Source organism: Ostrea edulis, chromosome 2 (assembly GCF_947568905.1).
Source record: "Ostrea edulis chromosome 2, xbOstEdul1.1, whole genome shotgun sequence".
Lineage (NCBI taxonomy): Eukaryota > Metazoa > Mollusca > Bivalvia > Ostreida > Ostreidae > Ostrea > Ostrea edulis.
The window spans coordinates 20,972,529-20,990,648 of NC_079165.1; the positions used below are offsets into that span (position 1 = coordinate 20,972,529).

An 18,120-nucleotide genomic window follows, 5' to 3' on the forward strand; every position below is an offset into this window, starting at 1 on the left:
TTCAACAATTTTACCCAGAATTTAATCATTCTAATTTTGACACGTATACACAATGGATATCTAGTAAGTTCACCATAAATCATATAATTCGGTGTAGTTGTCTTTAGATTCAATATAAGTTTACAAAAGTTTAGATGCAGTCTCTCAATGATATCTAAATTTTCAAAACCCATAATTCACATCCATAGAGGAGTATTGGAACAACTATTTTATCAAACATATCAAGTTGACAATCGATAGATGAATTCAATTCTTTTTTAATGATGGCATCTGGTTGCTCTTTACTCAACATATTTTCTGGTGTTGTAAAACGAAACAGTTCTTGAGAATTTAACTCCTAAGTATTTGAATTCTTTGACAATTCAATTTCGTTATTGTACAGCAATATATTAGAGGACTGTCTACCTTTGCCGAAAATACTAATTTTGGTCTTATCTACATTCGCTTGCAACAAAAGTTACGGCAATCCTTATCATTAGTGAACTTTTCACTTTGAAAACCGCCACTTAAAAATAATCAGTTAAGCAAAGCCGTTGCAAAATTCTTGAATAGGACTTTTCTGACTTTTAAGTTCACGTTCATTTATTTCGCTCACACCATCAATCAGTGGTATATGAGATACAATAAGTAATTAATAAAAGATAATGATAAGTCGTCTTAATGAATCGTGAATAGAAAAAATATAAATGATAAAAAAGAAAATGCAAGAGATGTACATACAATAGGTACAAACAAAGAAAAAGAGACATAAGTTATGAAGGAGAAACTCCGTCAATTGTAGATATTAAGAAACAGATTTTTCAACGATTTAAAACTTGTGGTTGACATAATCTCACTAAACTTAAGTATATTCGGTTTCTTACAAAATCTGGAATATAAAAAGCTTTTACTTGATACTAGCTAATGATTAGCATTATGAGGACTGGAACCCGTCTGCTATTTTACCTTAGTTACGTAATGTACAGTCTTTCGTTAAGTGGAATATTTAACCATCTATCAGTCTCAACAGGAAGTTGGTGCTTTGTAGTTCTAAATTTTACCTGTATTTTCCTAGATTTATTTGGTAAAATGCTCAGATATTTTTCACATCCAAAATTAGACTGAATTATTTTCATTAATTTGACCTTTTGATCAGCTGTTTATATCACTATGCCATTTTTGGATGATTTGATCATTTGATCTTTGTTTCAGAGCTGCAACAGCCAACTTCCTATCAATGAAAATTTGCTCATACCATATATTCGAAAATCTGCAAAATGTTAAATTTGGAAATATTGTGAATATGAATATTTATGAAATATACAAAAAAAAATTGTTTTCCGAACTAGTAAGTAATCTTATCTAGGAAGTACAATGGGACGCGTCCAGTCTCACCATATAGCATGTAAGAAAGGGTACTGTTCTTTGAACGGAAATTCCTTTTTTAAGTGTATCCGTTCACAATCTAATTAAAATTAGCCCCTATGTTTTATTATATATTATGCCGTAGGGTCTGACAATCCTATTCGAGGTCACGTTAGAATGAACTTTGTCACGTGGTTATGAAAAAAGAAAATGTATAATCAAAATAATTCCCGGAAAAATATTAATGAGAACAAACTGAATGAACCAATCAGCAATCCCTTTCCATTTCACTTTCGGATCAACAGTCAACATGGCGGATATACCGGAAAATCAGATGCGAGAAATGTTAGCTGTATTTGGCGTGGAAAAATTAAAAGATGAACAACAAAAAAAAATTATGTGTCTGCTGAATAAAAAAGACTGTTACCATCTTGACTACGGGCTTTGGCAAGTATCTCTCATATCAAATGCTGCTTCTTCTTCTGAAGAAGAAGAAACAAGAGGCCCATGGGCCACATCGCTCACCTGAGTCACCTTGGTCCATATCAGAAGACTTTCTATATATATTTGCATGTAAAACCGTAGTCCTTATTATGGCCCCAACCTACCCCTGGAGGCCATAGTTTTTGCAAACTTGAATCTACACTATGTCAGAAAGCTTTCATGTAAATGTGAACTTCTTTGGCCTAATGGTTCACGAGAAGAAGATATTTGAAGATTTTTCCTATATATTTGTATGTAAAACTTTGATCCCCCTTGTGGCCCCATCCTACCCCCAGGGGCCATGATTTGAACAAACTTGAATCTGCACTATATCAGAAAGCTTTCATGTAAATATCAGCTTTTCTGGCTCAGTGGTTCTTGAGAAGAAGATTTAAAAAAAAAATTCCTATATATTTGTATGTAAAACTTTGATCCCCTATTGTGGCCCCATCCTACAACAGGGGGCCATGATTTGAACAAACTTAACTCTGATCTATGTTAGAAAGCTGTTCATGTGAATATCAGCTTTTCTGGCTTAGTGGTTCTTGAGAAGAAGATTCTTAAAGAATGTCCCTATATATTTGTATGTAAAACTTTGATCCCCCTTGTAGCCCCATCCAACCCCCAGGGGCCATGATTTGAACAAACTTGAATCTGCACTATGTCAGAAAGCTTTCATGTAAATATCAGCATTTCTGGCTTAGTGGTTCTTGAGAAGATTTTTAAAGATTTTTCCTATATATTTGTATGTAAAACTTTGATCCCCTATTATGGCCCCATCCGACCCCCGGGGGCCAGGATTTTAACAATTTAGAATTTGTACTATATCAGGAAGCTTTCATATAAATCTCAGCTTTTCTGGCACAGTGGTTCTTGAGAAGAAGATTTTAAAGATTTTTCCTATATATTTGTATGTAAAACTTTGATCCCCTATTGTGGCCCCATCCGACCCCCGGGGGCCATGATTTTAACAATTTAGAATCTGCACTACCTAATAAAGCTTATCTATAAATTTCATTTTTTCTAGCCCAGTGGTTCTTGAGAAGAAGATTTTTTAATGACCCTTCCCTATTTTTACCTTTTCTTGATTATCTCCCCTTGGAAAGTGGCCTGGCCCTTTATTTTAACAATTTAGAATTCCCTTTATCTAAGTATGCTTTGTGCCAAATTTGGTTGAAATTGACCCAGTGAATTTTGAGAAGAAGTTAAAAATGTTAAAAGTTTACAGACGGAGAGACGGACGGACGCCGGAATACGGGTGATCAGAAAAGCTCACTTGAGCTTTTAGCTCAGGTGAGCTAAAAAACAACGGTGTCGGTAAGAAAATTCTGATATGCTGTCCATTAGTTTCTTTGATGGAAGAGCAAGTGACGAAACTGAGGAAGATTCCTGGCTATTCCGTGGATTTCAGGGTTATTGATATTTAACTATCGTTACTTTTAAAGTTTTTATGTACATGGAAGTGCATCAGCTGTCTATAGGCCAATCCGAAAACATGAGTTATCTTTCCTTGATCCGGAACGTAGTGCGCTGGCGTAACAGTAATTTAAGACTCCCGGGTAGTATATTCGAAAAGCGTCATTATCAACAGTGCAGAAGGTCGCAAAGATATTGCTGTATAATTTTACAGCAATCACGCCAACAAATATGTTAACGTTAATAAAAAATCACAATGTATAAGTTTTCTTCATGCACTTGGAAATAACCAACTTTGCATGTAAAATAATAGAAAATTAATGTTGTAAATAGAGGAGGACACCCCTCCCCCGATATAATGTTCTATCGTTAAAATGATGTAATTTCCTACGGAGGGCCTGTCCCGAGACAGTTAGATTGTTCTAAATATCCCTCCTTTCCAGGATTTCACGTGTTTTGAAATTAGTATATACATGTATCATATATTGCATAAATTTCCTCAGGATCTTTACTCTGAACCTTAACTTAGAACCCCGTGTTTTAAAACAGTCAGATTTACGATAAAATATCAGAGGTTGCTTGTTCAATATCAATGTAGTACATTCAGCGATAAAAGTACTGACACGATGTACGTCTAGGTATGTCGGACTGACACTTCTGGATTCTGGAAATGTCCACCTCCTTTGATATATTGGCGAGTAAAGCCTGAACTTGTAAATAAGAAGCAAATGACATATTTCCAGCTGGATACTCACAAATACAGTTTCAAATGCAAGAATAATCATAAAGAAAATCGCCACAAACCATTTTTAAACTGACATTTACACATGCAATGTTTTGAAAATAAAATAACTGTAATTGAACCCCCTGAATAGTAATAGATTAAATAAGTCAGCAAGAGTATGCACCTGTAAATACAGCCATTTTGGGTAAAATATTTCGAGCTTTACTCACATTATTTTGTAAATTTGTTGCGCAAAGGGGTTGGGGGTGGGGTTCGGGTCCTCTAAATCTATCAATGCAATTTCTGTTATGACACAATACGTGACTACATAATCAAACATCTCAAGGGGCTAAAACGAATAAAAGAGGAAAAGAGGGAAGATACAGATATGTCAAAAGCATTCTATTGGGGGTTCAAACTTACCTATTCCCCAAAGAGTATATCTGAGTGGCATGTAACACCCCCACCCACCCCCACCCCCCACCTCCGGATAACATCGGAAAAATAATTTATAACAATCGAACAATATTTAAGAAATGAAATTTTGTGATTTAATTACCTATTTTACTGCATTTTGAATATATCAGTTGAGATAAACAATCCCAGTTGCATATGTACAAATGATTTGCACACAGCGTGGACACGTCCAGTTACTTTGGAGAGAGTTACCCAAACATTGCAATCTGGTTTATTTTTTAAAGAGTCAGTTGGTAGTGATGGAATAATTTTAGCCCTGATAAAACAATGAGAGCGTTGATTTCATCTTTTGAGAATCAGTAGTCTTGTTCTGATTTCGTACAAAATAATTATGCCAGTCGTTATTGGAGACATTTGTAAACAAGTGAATATCTGATTTCCAATTCGATTTTTAAAATTCTTTCTCCACCCCCCTCCAAATCACACCCCTGACTCGATCAAGAAATTCTTTTTTGCTTCCATTAATATTTTCTTACCCTCTCGTAGAAATGGTTTCAACTGTTTTCGATTTTGAATAGCATCCATACTCAACATAACACTTAACATATTGCGCAGTCTGATTGTGTTACTACCCGGAAGTTGTCATATTCACACTAAAGGTTAGAATACAAAGAGAGATAACTCACGTTTTCGGACAGGCCTATAAATGCATCCATATATATCCGAAAATGAAACAATTCATTTGATGCTGTAACTTCACAAGATATCAATTAACGTTGTGAAAAATGACCAGAATTTAAATGTTTTGAGTCATGAGATATCGTTTTAAACCACTGCCACAGTAGAGACATGTTCAATACTATATAGTAGGCCTAGTGCATAAGTGAACAGGTCCGGCATAATCTCTTGATTTACCTATATTAGTTTAAATTAACTATATATGTTTTATTAAGCTATTTAAATACCTTGATGAAAGGTGAAGATAACGAACAGTAATCAATCTCAATTCCTATAAACAATACAAAATAGATAGTTGGGCAAACACGGACCCCTGGACACACCAGAGGTGGGATCAGGTGTCTAGGAGAAGTAAGCATTTCCTGACGATCGGTCACACCCGCTGTGAGCCCTGTATCCTGATCAGGTAAACGGAGTTATCCATAGTCAAAATCAGTGTGCCAAGAACAGTCTAACAATGATGAATGGATGGATTCCACACCATAACTTCTGTCTCCTATTGAAACACCGAGGTTTTCAGATTTTAGGACCTTTCAAATGAAGTGATTTATTGTCCTTATTTTCAACTATACCAATATATTTGGTCGTTAGAACCCATTATTGGGTCATATGCAGTCTGACTTGTTAGTTCGTTCTTGGCACTCTGATTTTAACTACGGATAACTCCGTTTACCTGATCAAGATCTTGAATATCCAGGGGTCCGTGTTTGCCGAACTCTCTATTTTGTATTGCTTATAGGAGTTATGAAATTGATCACTATTCGTTATCTTCAACTTTGCATAAAAATGAAACATAGACAAGCATATATTTAATATTTTTCAAAGCAAAATGCTTGAAATTTTTTCAAAATATATGCTATTTTCTTCTCAAATGTTGGACTTGCTTAAATTTGTGATAATCTTGTGGCTTTAGTCACAATTTTGTATGACTGTATATTTATCAATGCATCATCTTCAAACAAGTTTTATTATATTTCACGGTGTTAAGTCTATTTATGTCTATTTTGAAAGTTAAGTGAAAATGGGGGCTACATGGACGCTATATTGTTCTTTAAACAGATACATGTACTTGATATTAATTTATTCATTCCACCACCTTGTGGTTTTATATTGTGCTGTTCAATTGAGAATAATTTGTTTGTGGAAATTCATAACAGTAAAATCGGGAATAACTCAGATAAACTTTTATACAAGGATTTGAAGATTTAATCATTCAAATAACTGATTTTCATGAATGTCAGCTAAGTTGTACACCACCAAAGGCTGTCCACGATCCTCTCACGGTTGAAGTCCACCCGTGAGCATCCATAATATATACTAAATCTCCCTTGTTCAGTGCCAGGACGATGCTGCTACCAGCCGTAACCCACTTGCTTCCACCACCTCCGTTATTCGAGGCCTGTCTTCCTTTTATTTTCCCATTTACGTATAATCCGGCATGTGACATTTTACCAGGATCACTGAGAGTGTACCAGTTGAACAGGTAGACGCCCTTTGTTGGTGCCGTAAACTTCCCCGTCGCCGGATTGTACGCATTTCCTAAGTTGGTGACAACATTGTCATAGACCCAAACTGAACCGCCTTTGTACATTCTGTTAGAACGAATTTCAGCATGGAATGCTGAAGGCGGCTTCGGCTCTACAATAAACAAATGAAGATAACCAACAGTGATCAATCTCATACAAATTCAAGGTTAGGGAAAACAGGACCCGGGACCCCTTAACACACTAGAGGTAAAATTAAGTACCTAAGAGGAGTAAGTGTCTGCTGTTGACCGATCACACCCACCGTGAACCCTATATCTTAATTGGGTAAACGGAGCACCCCGCAGTCAAAACCAGTATGCAAAGAATGGCCTAACAATCGACGTGAAACAGGCAGCATTTTACCCAATGGTTGTTTATATTTGCAAATTAGATTATTGAAATATAACAGTCATAGACTTTGCAAAATGCTGACTTTAAACGAGACAGTTGAACCTCCTTTTGCTAGAGTTCCTCATTTACAATATCGTCGTGGTCTTTGGTGATCAGGTGAATTATGTGATTATGGATGTTATCCATCACAGGCTCTTTAAATCACCGCGGGTTGTGAATGATCTCTTTCCGAATCATGCCACCTGTTCCTTAAACTCAAATTTACAATTTACTGACAAATATATAGATGTCGTCAACATCAGAAACATTCTTTGTCATAAAAACGTTCATTCTTGTATTTCAGCATAGTCTACATCCTGTATTTTCTACAAATATACTTCTACTATTGCATCCAATTTTTTTAAAATTAGAAACAAACTTTGCAGTGTCTAGATATCAACTATCTTATAATTAATCCACCTAAATGTTATTGTTCTTCGTCTTCTTTCAACTAGCATATGCCTAAAGTTAGCAGCCCTTCACCGGCAATGGTGACGTTTCCATATGAGAGAAAAATTCTCGAGCGGGACGTTAAACAATATCTAATCAATCAATCCAGCTAGACACGTCATTACTGGTGATGTTGATATAGTTGAAAATTAGGACCTAAAATAACTTATTTTAAAAGATTCTAAATTCAGAAATCTCGGTCTTTCAATTGGCGACAGAACTTCATTTCAGTTTTGAATTCTATAAAAGATGATGCCAAACGATGGGCTAAATATGAAAAAGACAAACTTGATACATTGTCAGAGTGAATTAAAAGTACAAGAGGAGTTAAAATCCCGTATTAGACACATCAAAACAAGAGTACGTACCCTATATCCTTCTGTGTTTAGTAAAACAGAAGGGATAAAAGAATTAGATAGGTTACATGAGGCATATGGTTTGGTTTCAGCTGACAAAGCTTGTAACAACATTTTGTTTGTTTGTAAGGGTCATTATTACAACTGTATTCTAACGAACTTGGTTTTGATTCCACATCGTACTTATACTCCAACTGTCCTTTCAAAAGATAAAATTCTTAAAAATCATGCCACAGTTTTAGACACATTTAATATCCCAGTCAATGGAATGAATGAATATGAATTACTGTACCTATACTGGGTTCCTAAACTTCACAAAAACCCTTACAAAGTAAGATACATTGCTGGATTTACGAAAATATTAACAGCTTTGAAGGATTAACTTTAAACGTACTGTGCCACAACATATGCTAGAAGTGGTGGAAATACAATGTGGATTTTAAAACAAAATTCTAATTTTTAGTAAATTTGAAATCGCAATCTTTTCTCAAATCAACAACATCAAAACCTATGATTTTTCAACAGTTTACACGACCATTCTTTGTGATGTATTAAAGAATATATTTTTTCACATCATAGACAGTTGCTTCATTAACAAAAAGGAAAAAGGAAACATTCGTATCTAGTGATCAGTTATCAAAAAAAAAAACAACACTTTTATAAACACCACTCCGATTCCAATCACTAGTACTCTGAAGTTGAAACAAAAAATATGTTGAAGTTCCTCATTGACAATATCTTCGTAGTCTTTGGTGATCATGTCTTCCATCAATTTGTTTGAACCCCCATGGACAAGAATTGCGCCCCTTTATTAGCTGACTTCTTTTTATACTCTGATGAAGCAGAGCTTATTTAAAAGCTTCTACATGAAAAGAAAAATCCCTTGCTGTGACCTTTCAATCGACAGTTAGATATATCGACGACGTTTTATCTATTGCCAATAATCATTTTCATTCATATGTCGATTCGATACATCCCTGTGAACTCGAGATAAAACACACTGCGGAGTCCTCTACATCTGCTTCGTATTTAGATATTTTATTGAAAATGGATATTAACGGCAAACTAACAACTTAACTGTATGACAAACGGGATGATTTCAGCTTCTCCATCGTCAACTTCCAATATATATGTAGCAATATTGTTATGGGTCAGAACAAACCCTTAATATAGCGCAGCAGAATTTTACTAACAAAAGGCAATGAAATAATCAATAAGATTTATTTACAATAAATAATTAAAAGAAATTTGTTACAATAGCAAAATATTAAGTTACGGTAGTTGAATAATGAATCCTAACAAAATTTACACATAAAAAATAATAATCCAAAATCGTAGTTCCCAGTATAATAAAATTCAAATGAATCGAAAGCGTCTAACCAGAGCTTTTTATCACTGGAATATCAGCGTATATATAATAGAAATAAATTTTCTAGTACAATCTTGAAAGACCATGACGCAACCATTACATAATCTTTCTACTAAAATTAACTTGAGACTCTAGAACAATCACAGGTACACTCCAGGTCAACCCAGTGCAAATAGTATTACACAACAATATTCCAGTATCTCCTGCATATGGTGTTTATATCTCTCAACTAATTCGATACATAAGGACTTGTTTTTGTATGACCGGCTTTTAAATCGAGACAGGTTTGGTGTAATAGGGATTTCAGTAGTCTTGTTTAAAGTAAGGATTTTGCAAATTCTATGGTCGTTATAATGAGATAGTTTGCCCATATAACCTATCATTGGGTCAAATGCTGTTATTTCATACCGAATGTTAGGCCGTTCTTGTCACACTGTTGTTGACTACAGACTGAACTGTTTACCTGATCAAGACATAGGGCTCACGGCGGGTGTTGCCGATCGACAGGGGATGCTTACTCCTCCTAGGCACCTGATACATGTGGTATGTCCAGCGGTCTGTCTTTGCACAACTCTTTATTTTGTATTCCTTGTAGGAGTTATGAGATTGATGATTGTTCGTTGTCGTCGCCTTTAATCATATACAGATGTTATCGCGCATACATCGAATAAGCTGAGAGACATATCCATGAGGATATTCAGGAGATTATGGAATATTGCTACATATATATTGGAAGTTATATATGTAGCAATATAGGAGAAAAAGTCACGCGATGAGCTAAGGTGCGGACGTACTTTTTTTGCTCCGTCAATTTGACCGTCAATTTCACTCTTTATTTCGAGAAATTAATGCTAATTTCTCAAAGTTCTGAGTTTGGACAGATAGTGTATATATTTTTTACTCTAGTTACACAGTTTCTCAGGGTGTTCTTGTTTTTGGACAGTTTTTGTTAATTTGCACTTGTGTTGAGCGTGAATAGGTGTTCACAATCTACTCACGGTGCCTGTGATTCGAACGACATTTCTGAGTCTCAAAGTGTTTAAGACAACAGAATCATGGAGTGGACACAAACTCTTAAACCAGTTTATATGCCGAACAGAGACATCCAAATAACAAAAGGCAAATATTTCACCGACTTTGACATTGCAGAAGCTGCAACCGCAACTGTGTCGGGTGTGTTATGTATACAAAGAGATAGAGATCTGTGGAGGATCTACATAAAGTCTGCGGAGAGTAGGTCGAAATTAGTTACTGAAGGATTCTCACTTGAAAGCAGATCAATCCAGGTATACGATACGAACACATTCTCTGCGGGTACAGACTCTCCCGATGAGAAAGTTGTTCGAGTCTTGATTAAAGGAATACCTCTATCGGTTGAAGATTCGTGTATTAAAAAGATGCTCGAAGGCATAGGCCTAGGTGTAAAACAGTTAAGTCTACCAAAAAAAAAAAAAAAAAGAACTCTAGTCAGTCATACGCATGAACAAGTTAGATATTATTTCAATCAACTGCAGGGGGTTAAATACTGCAGGAAAACGTATAAAATTTTATACCTGGATTAATGATAGCTGTTTTGATATAATATTTATGCAAGAAACCCACTATATTGAAAAAATATATACTAAATTATGATGCAAGGTGGAAAGGTGTATCAATACATTGCTTTTCCGATTCAATTTTCAGCAGAGGCGTTTCAATATTATTTAATAAAGATTTGAATTTCAAAATACTAAATGTACATCAATCTAATGAAGGCAGGGAACTCATGGTTAACATAGCATATGATGAAAAAATTATTACATTAGTTAATTTATATGCTCCAAACGATATCAATTACAGATGTGATTTTTTTTATAAACAAGCTAAAGACTGGATTAGTAAATATACAGAAAATTTTGATAATATATTGATATGCGGTGACCTTAATTGCTCAACCGAAAATGAATCAGATAAAAGTGGTATAATTCTAAAACAATTCCTGAACAAGCTCTATTTACACGACATGTGGAAAACTATGAAAAGCGACAAAACATGGTATACATGGTGAAACGGAGTAAATATTCCAAGTAGAATAGACTATATTTTAATATCAGATACCTTTTGTTTTCAATGTGAAAATATAAGGCCTCAAAACATTCCTGGTTCACACTCGAACGGTACTAGGATGTCTGATCATAAGTGTTTAATTTTTCTTTGATTGTAAATGAAAACCTTAGAGGTCCAGAATACTGAAAATTTAACACATCTTTTTAATTGAAAATGAAACTTTCACAAACGAAATGAATACATTCCTAAAAAACTATAATTTTGATATAGAAAATGCACTAGATTCATGGGAAAATTTGAAAAGGAATGTAAAAACAAAATGTATAAATTTATCGAAAAATATATCTAAATCTTACAAAAACAAAATAAATTCTATTCAAGGAGAAATAAGTAAGATAGAAGACTTGCCATATGAAAAATAGATATGAACAAGAAAAGAAAATTAGAAAATGAATTGACAGAATTGATAAACAAAAAGGCAAATGGAGTACAAGTAAGATCAAGGGCAAAATGGATTGAAGAGGGAGAAAGAAATGCTTCTTATTTTTTTAAATTTAGAAAAGAAACGACAAATATCAAATGTGATAAAATCAATAAAAAATGAAAAAGGTACAGTTTTTGATAAAGATGAAATATTAGATTCTACATACAATTTTTATGAAAACTTGTATACATCAAATAATGAAAATGATAATAAAGTGAATGAATATTTAAGTAATATACAATTAGAATATAGTCTAAATGATGAAAAAAAAATGAATTTGACACCCTTCCCTCACTATCAGAATGTACGGAAACAGTATTCAATATGAAAAAAAATAAATCACCCGGATCTGATGGATTACCCTGTGAATTCTATCAAACTTTCTGGGAAAACATAAAACAATGTTATTATTGCACTCTTCAAGAGATCTTCCAAAAGAATACAATGACATATTCACAAAGACTATCTTTAATTACTCTCATATTTAAAAAAGTAAACCCCCAGAGTCTTAACAATTATAGGCCTATTAGTCTTACAAATACTGATTATAAAATAATACCTTTCATTTTAGCTAATAGACTACAAAAAGTGTTGGATAAAACAATACATGTTAATCAATCAGCTTATATAAAAGGGAGAAATATAGCTTTGAATGTAAGGTTAATTATTGATATTTTTAAATATTCTGAAGAAAATGATATAGAATCATTAATGTTATTTATTGATTTCCAAAAACCTTTCGACTCTGTTGAATGGAACTTTGTGATGAAAGTTCTTAAAAATATATAACTTTGGCGAAAACTTTCTCAAATGGGTCAACATACTATACAATAAACCTATATTTAGAATAAAAAATAATGGATGGATGTCCAGAACATGCAATATGCAAAGAGTTATAAGACAAGGATGTCCTATCTCTGCAATATTATTTCTTTTTGTTATAGAAATATTAGCGGTAGCTTTCGATCGAATCCAAATATTAGTGGATTTCAAAAACCAGGAATGACTAAAATATTAAAATTATACAACATGCAGATGATTGTACTCTTCCTCTTAAAGATGAAACCTCTCTAGAACATTCCTTAAAAGTTATAGCAAAATTCAGCAATGTTTCGGTATGTATTTAAGTATGTCGAAAACAGAATGTATCTTAACGGGTCTTTATATGATAAGTTGTCTTTGATTGAAATCAGGCCATATTAGAAGGGGGTCCCACTATCTAATCAGAGTTCCTCTTGGAATAATAACGACGTGGCAAAACTGCTATAGAATTCCCTAGGGGTAGATGAATGACTAGGGCAAAGATTACTATAAAACACCGGTCGCGGTAGCCTAGTGGGTAAGGAGCCGCGTCTGATCTAAGACATTTAGCATGTTAGTAACTGTTACATTGGTATTTCCCCTGTATTACGTGTAGAAGTAAGAATCATGGGTCTTTATATATTTCTAAAAATCGGAAGTTCCACATCATGGCAGGTATTGATAAATAAAGAACCCTCACCACTACGACTTTGAGCTCCATGCACAGGTCAAAATTTGTGGAAATCGACCAGCTAACGCCGGCAATGTTACAATTTCAGTGAAAAAATCTCAAATGGGACGTGAAAGAAAATCAACATTTAGATTTAGTACTAATGATACTACATTTATACTACATTGTATGAATTCATTGTAGGAACAATTCTAGTAAGGTGTCCACCCATATCCATTTACTGAAAAATTGAATAATTTCAAAATTAAAGAGATGTTGATTTAATCTGTCTAAAAGATCGAATACATTATCATACATGTAATGTCGATAGATACATATCAGACATAGACTGTTGTGAGCTACATTACAATCGAAAAGTCTTAGTAAAGCATACTTGAGTTGCAGCAGGAACTAGCATCTACCACCATGTTAACCAACTCCTCTAAAGTTTTGAATTTGTCTTTAATCAATATCTTTGTAACTCTTTTATTACAGTTGCCATCAACAGCTGCATAGATGATCATTGATTATGTAATAAGGGATTTTAAGAGGAATACTGTACGAAAACTTCATTTGTTCTATCTCTTAAACGAAAAATATTTTGTAAAGCATAATACAAATTGGTCAGAATGTAACTCTACACAATATGCCTTCTTCAAATTTTGTTTTACATCCCTTTTAAGGAATTAAGGGGATGACCCCTAGAACTGAATATCATATATATTTTGAAAACTAAAAATATTTTGCTAAACGTTGCTAACAACATTCGTAAATAATGACGATACCTATTCGACAATATAAAGTTTTGGGGGCCAGTCCTTCAAAGAAAGGGCCGAGAGGGGTCAAAAGTATTTTCTAAATATCTCAAAAACTGAAAAGAATTTGATAAACTTTATTAAAGCAAAGTCGTTTGTCAAAATTCGTGGTAAATGATCATCTAATGCTGGCGACGTTACAATATGAGTGAAAATTCTCGAATAGGGCGTGAAAGAAAAATGCCCCCATAAATTTAGCATACATGTAATGTTAAGTAGAATTCTAGTAAATCCATCAATCTGTCTATCCCTATACATTTGTTGAACAGATTAAATAATTTCAAATTTGATTTAATCTGATAAAGTTGATCCTAACATCAGACATAAATTGCTATATAAAAGAATGGACCGTTGTAAGGCAAAATACGATGAAATAGTGTGAATAAAACATACTTGGGCTGCAGCAGGAACCGTCGGTTACCATGTTAACAGATTTTTCCAAAGTTTTTAGTTGATCCTTTATCAACGTAATTCCTTTATCGCAATCGCCATTAACAGCTGCATAGATGGAAAACAACAACCACAGCAGTCCCCTGCTGTATGTAAACTTCTGAAACAGACATTTTATAGATGTAAAACTACCACCACTGAAGTTTCTTTCTGTGTGTACACTTCTAAAACAAACAAAACACATATTTACATGATCTCACTTGATGAAGATTGGTTTTTGGTCCTCAATTTTGTCTACTTCAAAACATTTGAGAATGTAATTCAAAGTGTTAAAGGTTTTCGATTTTATATAGCCAATGACACATTCATTCACTGACGTATCGAAAAGTATACTTGTTAACCTTGGCTTTGTTATCTATGACGGGGATGTTAAAGGCATCTTATACTTGTCTGCATTACAGATCTAAATAATGAAACATTGTCACGTCCCTATTCAAAACTGCTTTATTCCCATATGTTTTATTAGATATTTAGTAATATATTATATCTTGAAAAACTTCAAAATCAATTCAACATTGAGATTGGCCATAATTTTTAATTACACAGGAATTAGGCAAGCCATACTGACACATATCAAGAAGTTTAATTTTCTATAGAGAGGGAATTATTCTTAAACCATGTATGTTCCATTGAATATCAATTTTTTGGTATTCTCAATAAGGGATCTAAACCCATGTTTAAAATTTTAAATAAAAAATTGTGAAGCCAGTTGGTGAAAACAAATAGAAAAGATATTTCAACATCACACAAAAACAGTGCAAAGTAAAATAAGACCTCCCTTTTTCAACCACACAAAAGAGTAAATTAGAATGGTTTCAATTCAGAATTAATCATTATATTCTAGATGACTATAAATAGTTTTATTTTTGAAATGGGCGAATTAAACTCAAATTTGTGTGATTTATTTAAAAACAAAGAAAAAACAATTGATCACCTGCTGTGAGAATTGTTACTTGCAGAGTTCATTAATCTTTGTAATTTATAACATGTCATTTTAACCTTGGATGCCTATTTGGAGAATGGTGATGGCATATTGTTACATGTTGATATAACGCGTAATTAAACCTCATTTCAAGAATATGTGCCAGCTCTCAAATCATTATAACAATTAAACTGTATGGCTTCTATGATATTTTATAATATTGATACATTGTGTATGTTGCTTTAATATAAGTTTACACAATAATGCCTACATTAAGAAATTACAACTTTATTCGGGATAAGACTGAGAGAATTAAGTACAATGCTTTGATTGGTAATATTTTAAAAGGCGGATTATTAATTGTTGATATTGAATGTAAATTAAAAGCACTAAAAGTTTATCGGGTTCCTAGATTGTGAAAAGCTAAATCCTTCGTTTTGTATCATATTTTTGAAAGCAATTGTAAACGACTGAATATAGATGTACATTATATATCATGCAAGGTGATGTTTCTCAGATAAAAAAGGATACAAAATAGAAAAAGTACCACTATCTTATCGGCCAATGTTATGTTCCTTTAATAAATGCAAATTACGTACCTGCGACAAAGTTTCATCGGATGGAATTTTGCAACAACCGATACGGAACAATTGTAATGTTCTTGATAAGGTAATATACATTTTTTTAAAAACCGGATTTCATGTTGAGTTTTGTATGTGAAAGATTTATTTAATGAGAGAGGCAATTTCAAACAGCTTTTGAGTTTATGTAGAGCAATTTCATTTTTCTACTTGCAAGTTTATAGACATACACACAGAGAAAAAAAACTTTTCTTTTCTACACAGGAATTATGAATGTTGGAGACCAAAGATGCAGTTTCTTTTATAAAAATCTTGTATATAGGAAAGTTTGTAAACCATATTATCAAAGCGTTTAAATGACGAGTTTAGCATTGAATATGTAACATGGAGAGATATATATATCACTGTTAATTATTGGATATCCCTGATAAGCAGCGATCTGAATTTAACTACAAGCTTTTAAATAATAACCTGCTTGATAATGCTTATATCAATAAATGGAAAACAGAAACACGCACTAATTGCAAAAACTGTCACATAAAGGAAACTTCAAAACACCTTAGTTTTTAATGAAGGATGCCATGTATAAGTACTTATCTAGATATAAAATGGAAGCATGTTATTGTGATGTGGTGATTTTTACAATAGAATTATCTCTCTTTGTCCTGCTACATTTTGTTATCGAGGGTATTTTCCACATCTATTTTTAGTGATAAACAACCTTGTCCAACTTGTGTAAAGGTAAATAATTCTATACTCTATATTTTATAAATATTTCATTTTTCAAGTAATTGTGAGAAATGAAAGTATTTTGATGTTTAATGTATTTTAGTATTTTTTGATAAATTCCAAGTTCATTTCCGGTCGTCACGTGATATAATTGAAAGAGATTTGCACGAAATTTGACGAATTGTGACGAGTGCTGATAGCACTGTAAGTTGTTTCCAGCATTGCAAGTTTATATTTTCATGTACATTAAATTACTACAAGTGAAAATACTATATGGTGATTTAAGGTTGTAATTTTACTTTTGATGAAATAATTTATTTTCAATGCTTAGGTTAGAAAAAAGAGAACATTCCCTGTGGAGTCATGTTTGTCATTTACTAAGATGTGTAATTGATCAGTTATGATATATTGAAATATGTTTAAACTTACGTGTAAAGGTGTGCTTGATGCTCAGTTTGTGGTTACACTGGTAATTTATTTCTTGCTAGGTTATATACAAGTGTGTGGCCCTGTATCTGTTGAGTACTAGACTTGCATATTTGGCCCTATTTGGGGCAAGTTTATACTATTTGCAATAATGTGACATACATGTGTTATAAATGTTAATTACATTGGTACATAGAGTGGTGATAATCTTTAGTTCATAAGTAAAGATTGATCAAGGTCAGTCAGTTGTATATTCAGACTTTGTGTAATTATATGTGCAATTATTTTTCATGATTATTCAAGTGATATGTGAATCTCATTTTTGTACATGTAACTTAACTCATTTTTATTGTACAGTACACTGCCAATTTTGTCATATTATAATCATACATATATTTGAAACTAGACTAATAAATTGATAAACTGTGTAAACTTGGTGATCACATTATGATCGGATTATTTCATGAGGACAATAGCAGAAAAACCACATCTTTAAATCCGCTACTTTCTTATGTATCATACATGATATATAGGTATAAAATGCATTATAAGTTGTATTCACTTCTTATTTTAATGTTTTTCAACATGTCAAATTTTCTCAATGAGTTATTCTTATATTTTGAAATTTGAAATCAGTTTGGGATTTGGAAATATGTATGAGTCCAAACTTTATTAGTGTTATTATTAGGATAATATATGATGTTAGTAGTAATTCAACAGATGAAGTATCACATGGATTATTAGAGAAGCATACAATCGTCATGAACACAATGTAAGGGAATGGTTAAATGATCTTACCATTCCGATGATCTTTTTCGTCTCGACTTAGTGTTGTCTTCTGATGCTCCTAAGCACAATGATTGAAAAATCATAGAAGCTTCTTTACATATTCATTTATATGTATATACATCTACATACTCGTGCGTGCTATTTGTTCGTGTTGTCATGCAAAATACTCATTATATCATATTGAATGACCAAGT

General features: G+C 33.1%; 1 protein-coding gene across 1 annotated transcript; it reads right to left on the reverse strand.

The window, feature by feature from the left end:
* Positions 1-6,293: 6,293 nt before the first annotated feature.
* Positions 6,294-18,012, reverse strand: LOC125681878 (complement C1q-like protein 3). Its single transcript, XM_048922135.2, has 3 exons — positions 17,936-18,012; positions 14,423-14,579; positions 6,294-6,760 (listed from the first exon to the last, which is right to left on the reverse strand). Exons 1-3 carry the CDS (start codon positions 17,936-17,938, stop codon positions 6,360-6,362), a joined length of 561 nt encoding a protein of 186 aa, XP_048778092.2. The 5' UTR covers positions 17,939-18,012; the 3' UTR covers positions 6,294-6,359.
* Positions 18,013-18,120: the final 108 nt, after the last annotated feature.

Bases quoted from the DNA above. Each gene is read 5' to 3' on its own strand.
- LOC125681878 (XM_048922135.2), bottom strand. The intron at 6,761-14,422 runs GTATGTTTTATT...TGTTTATTGTAG, and splicing joins CGGTTCCTGCTGCAGCCCAA to AGCCGAAGCCGCCTTCAGCA.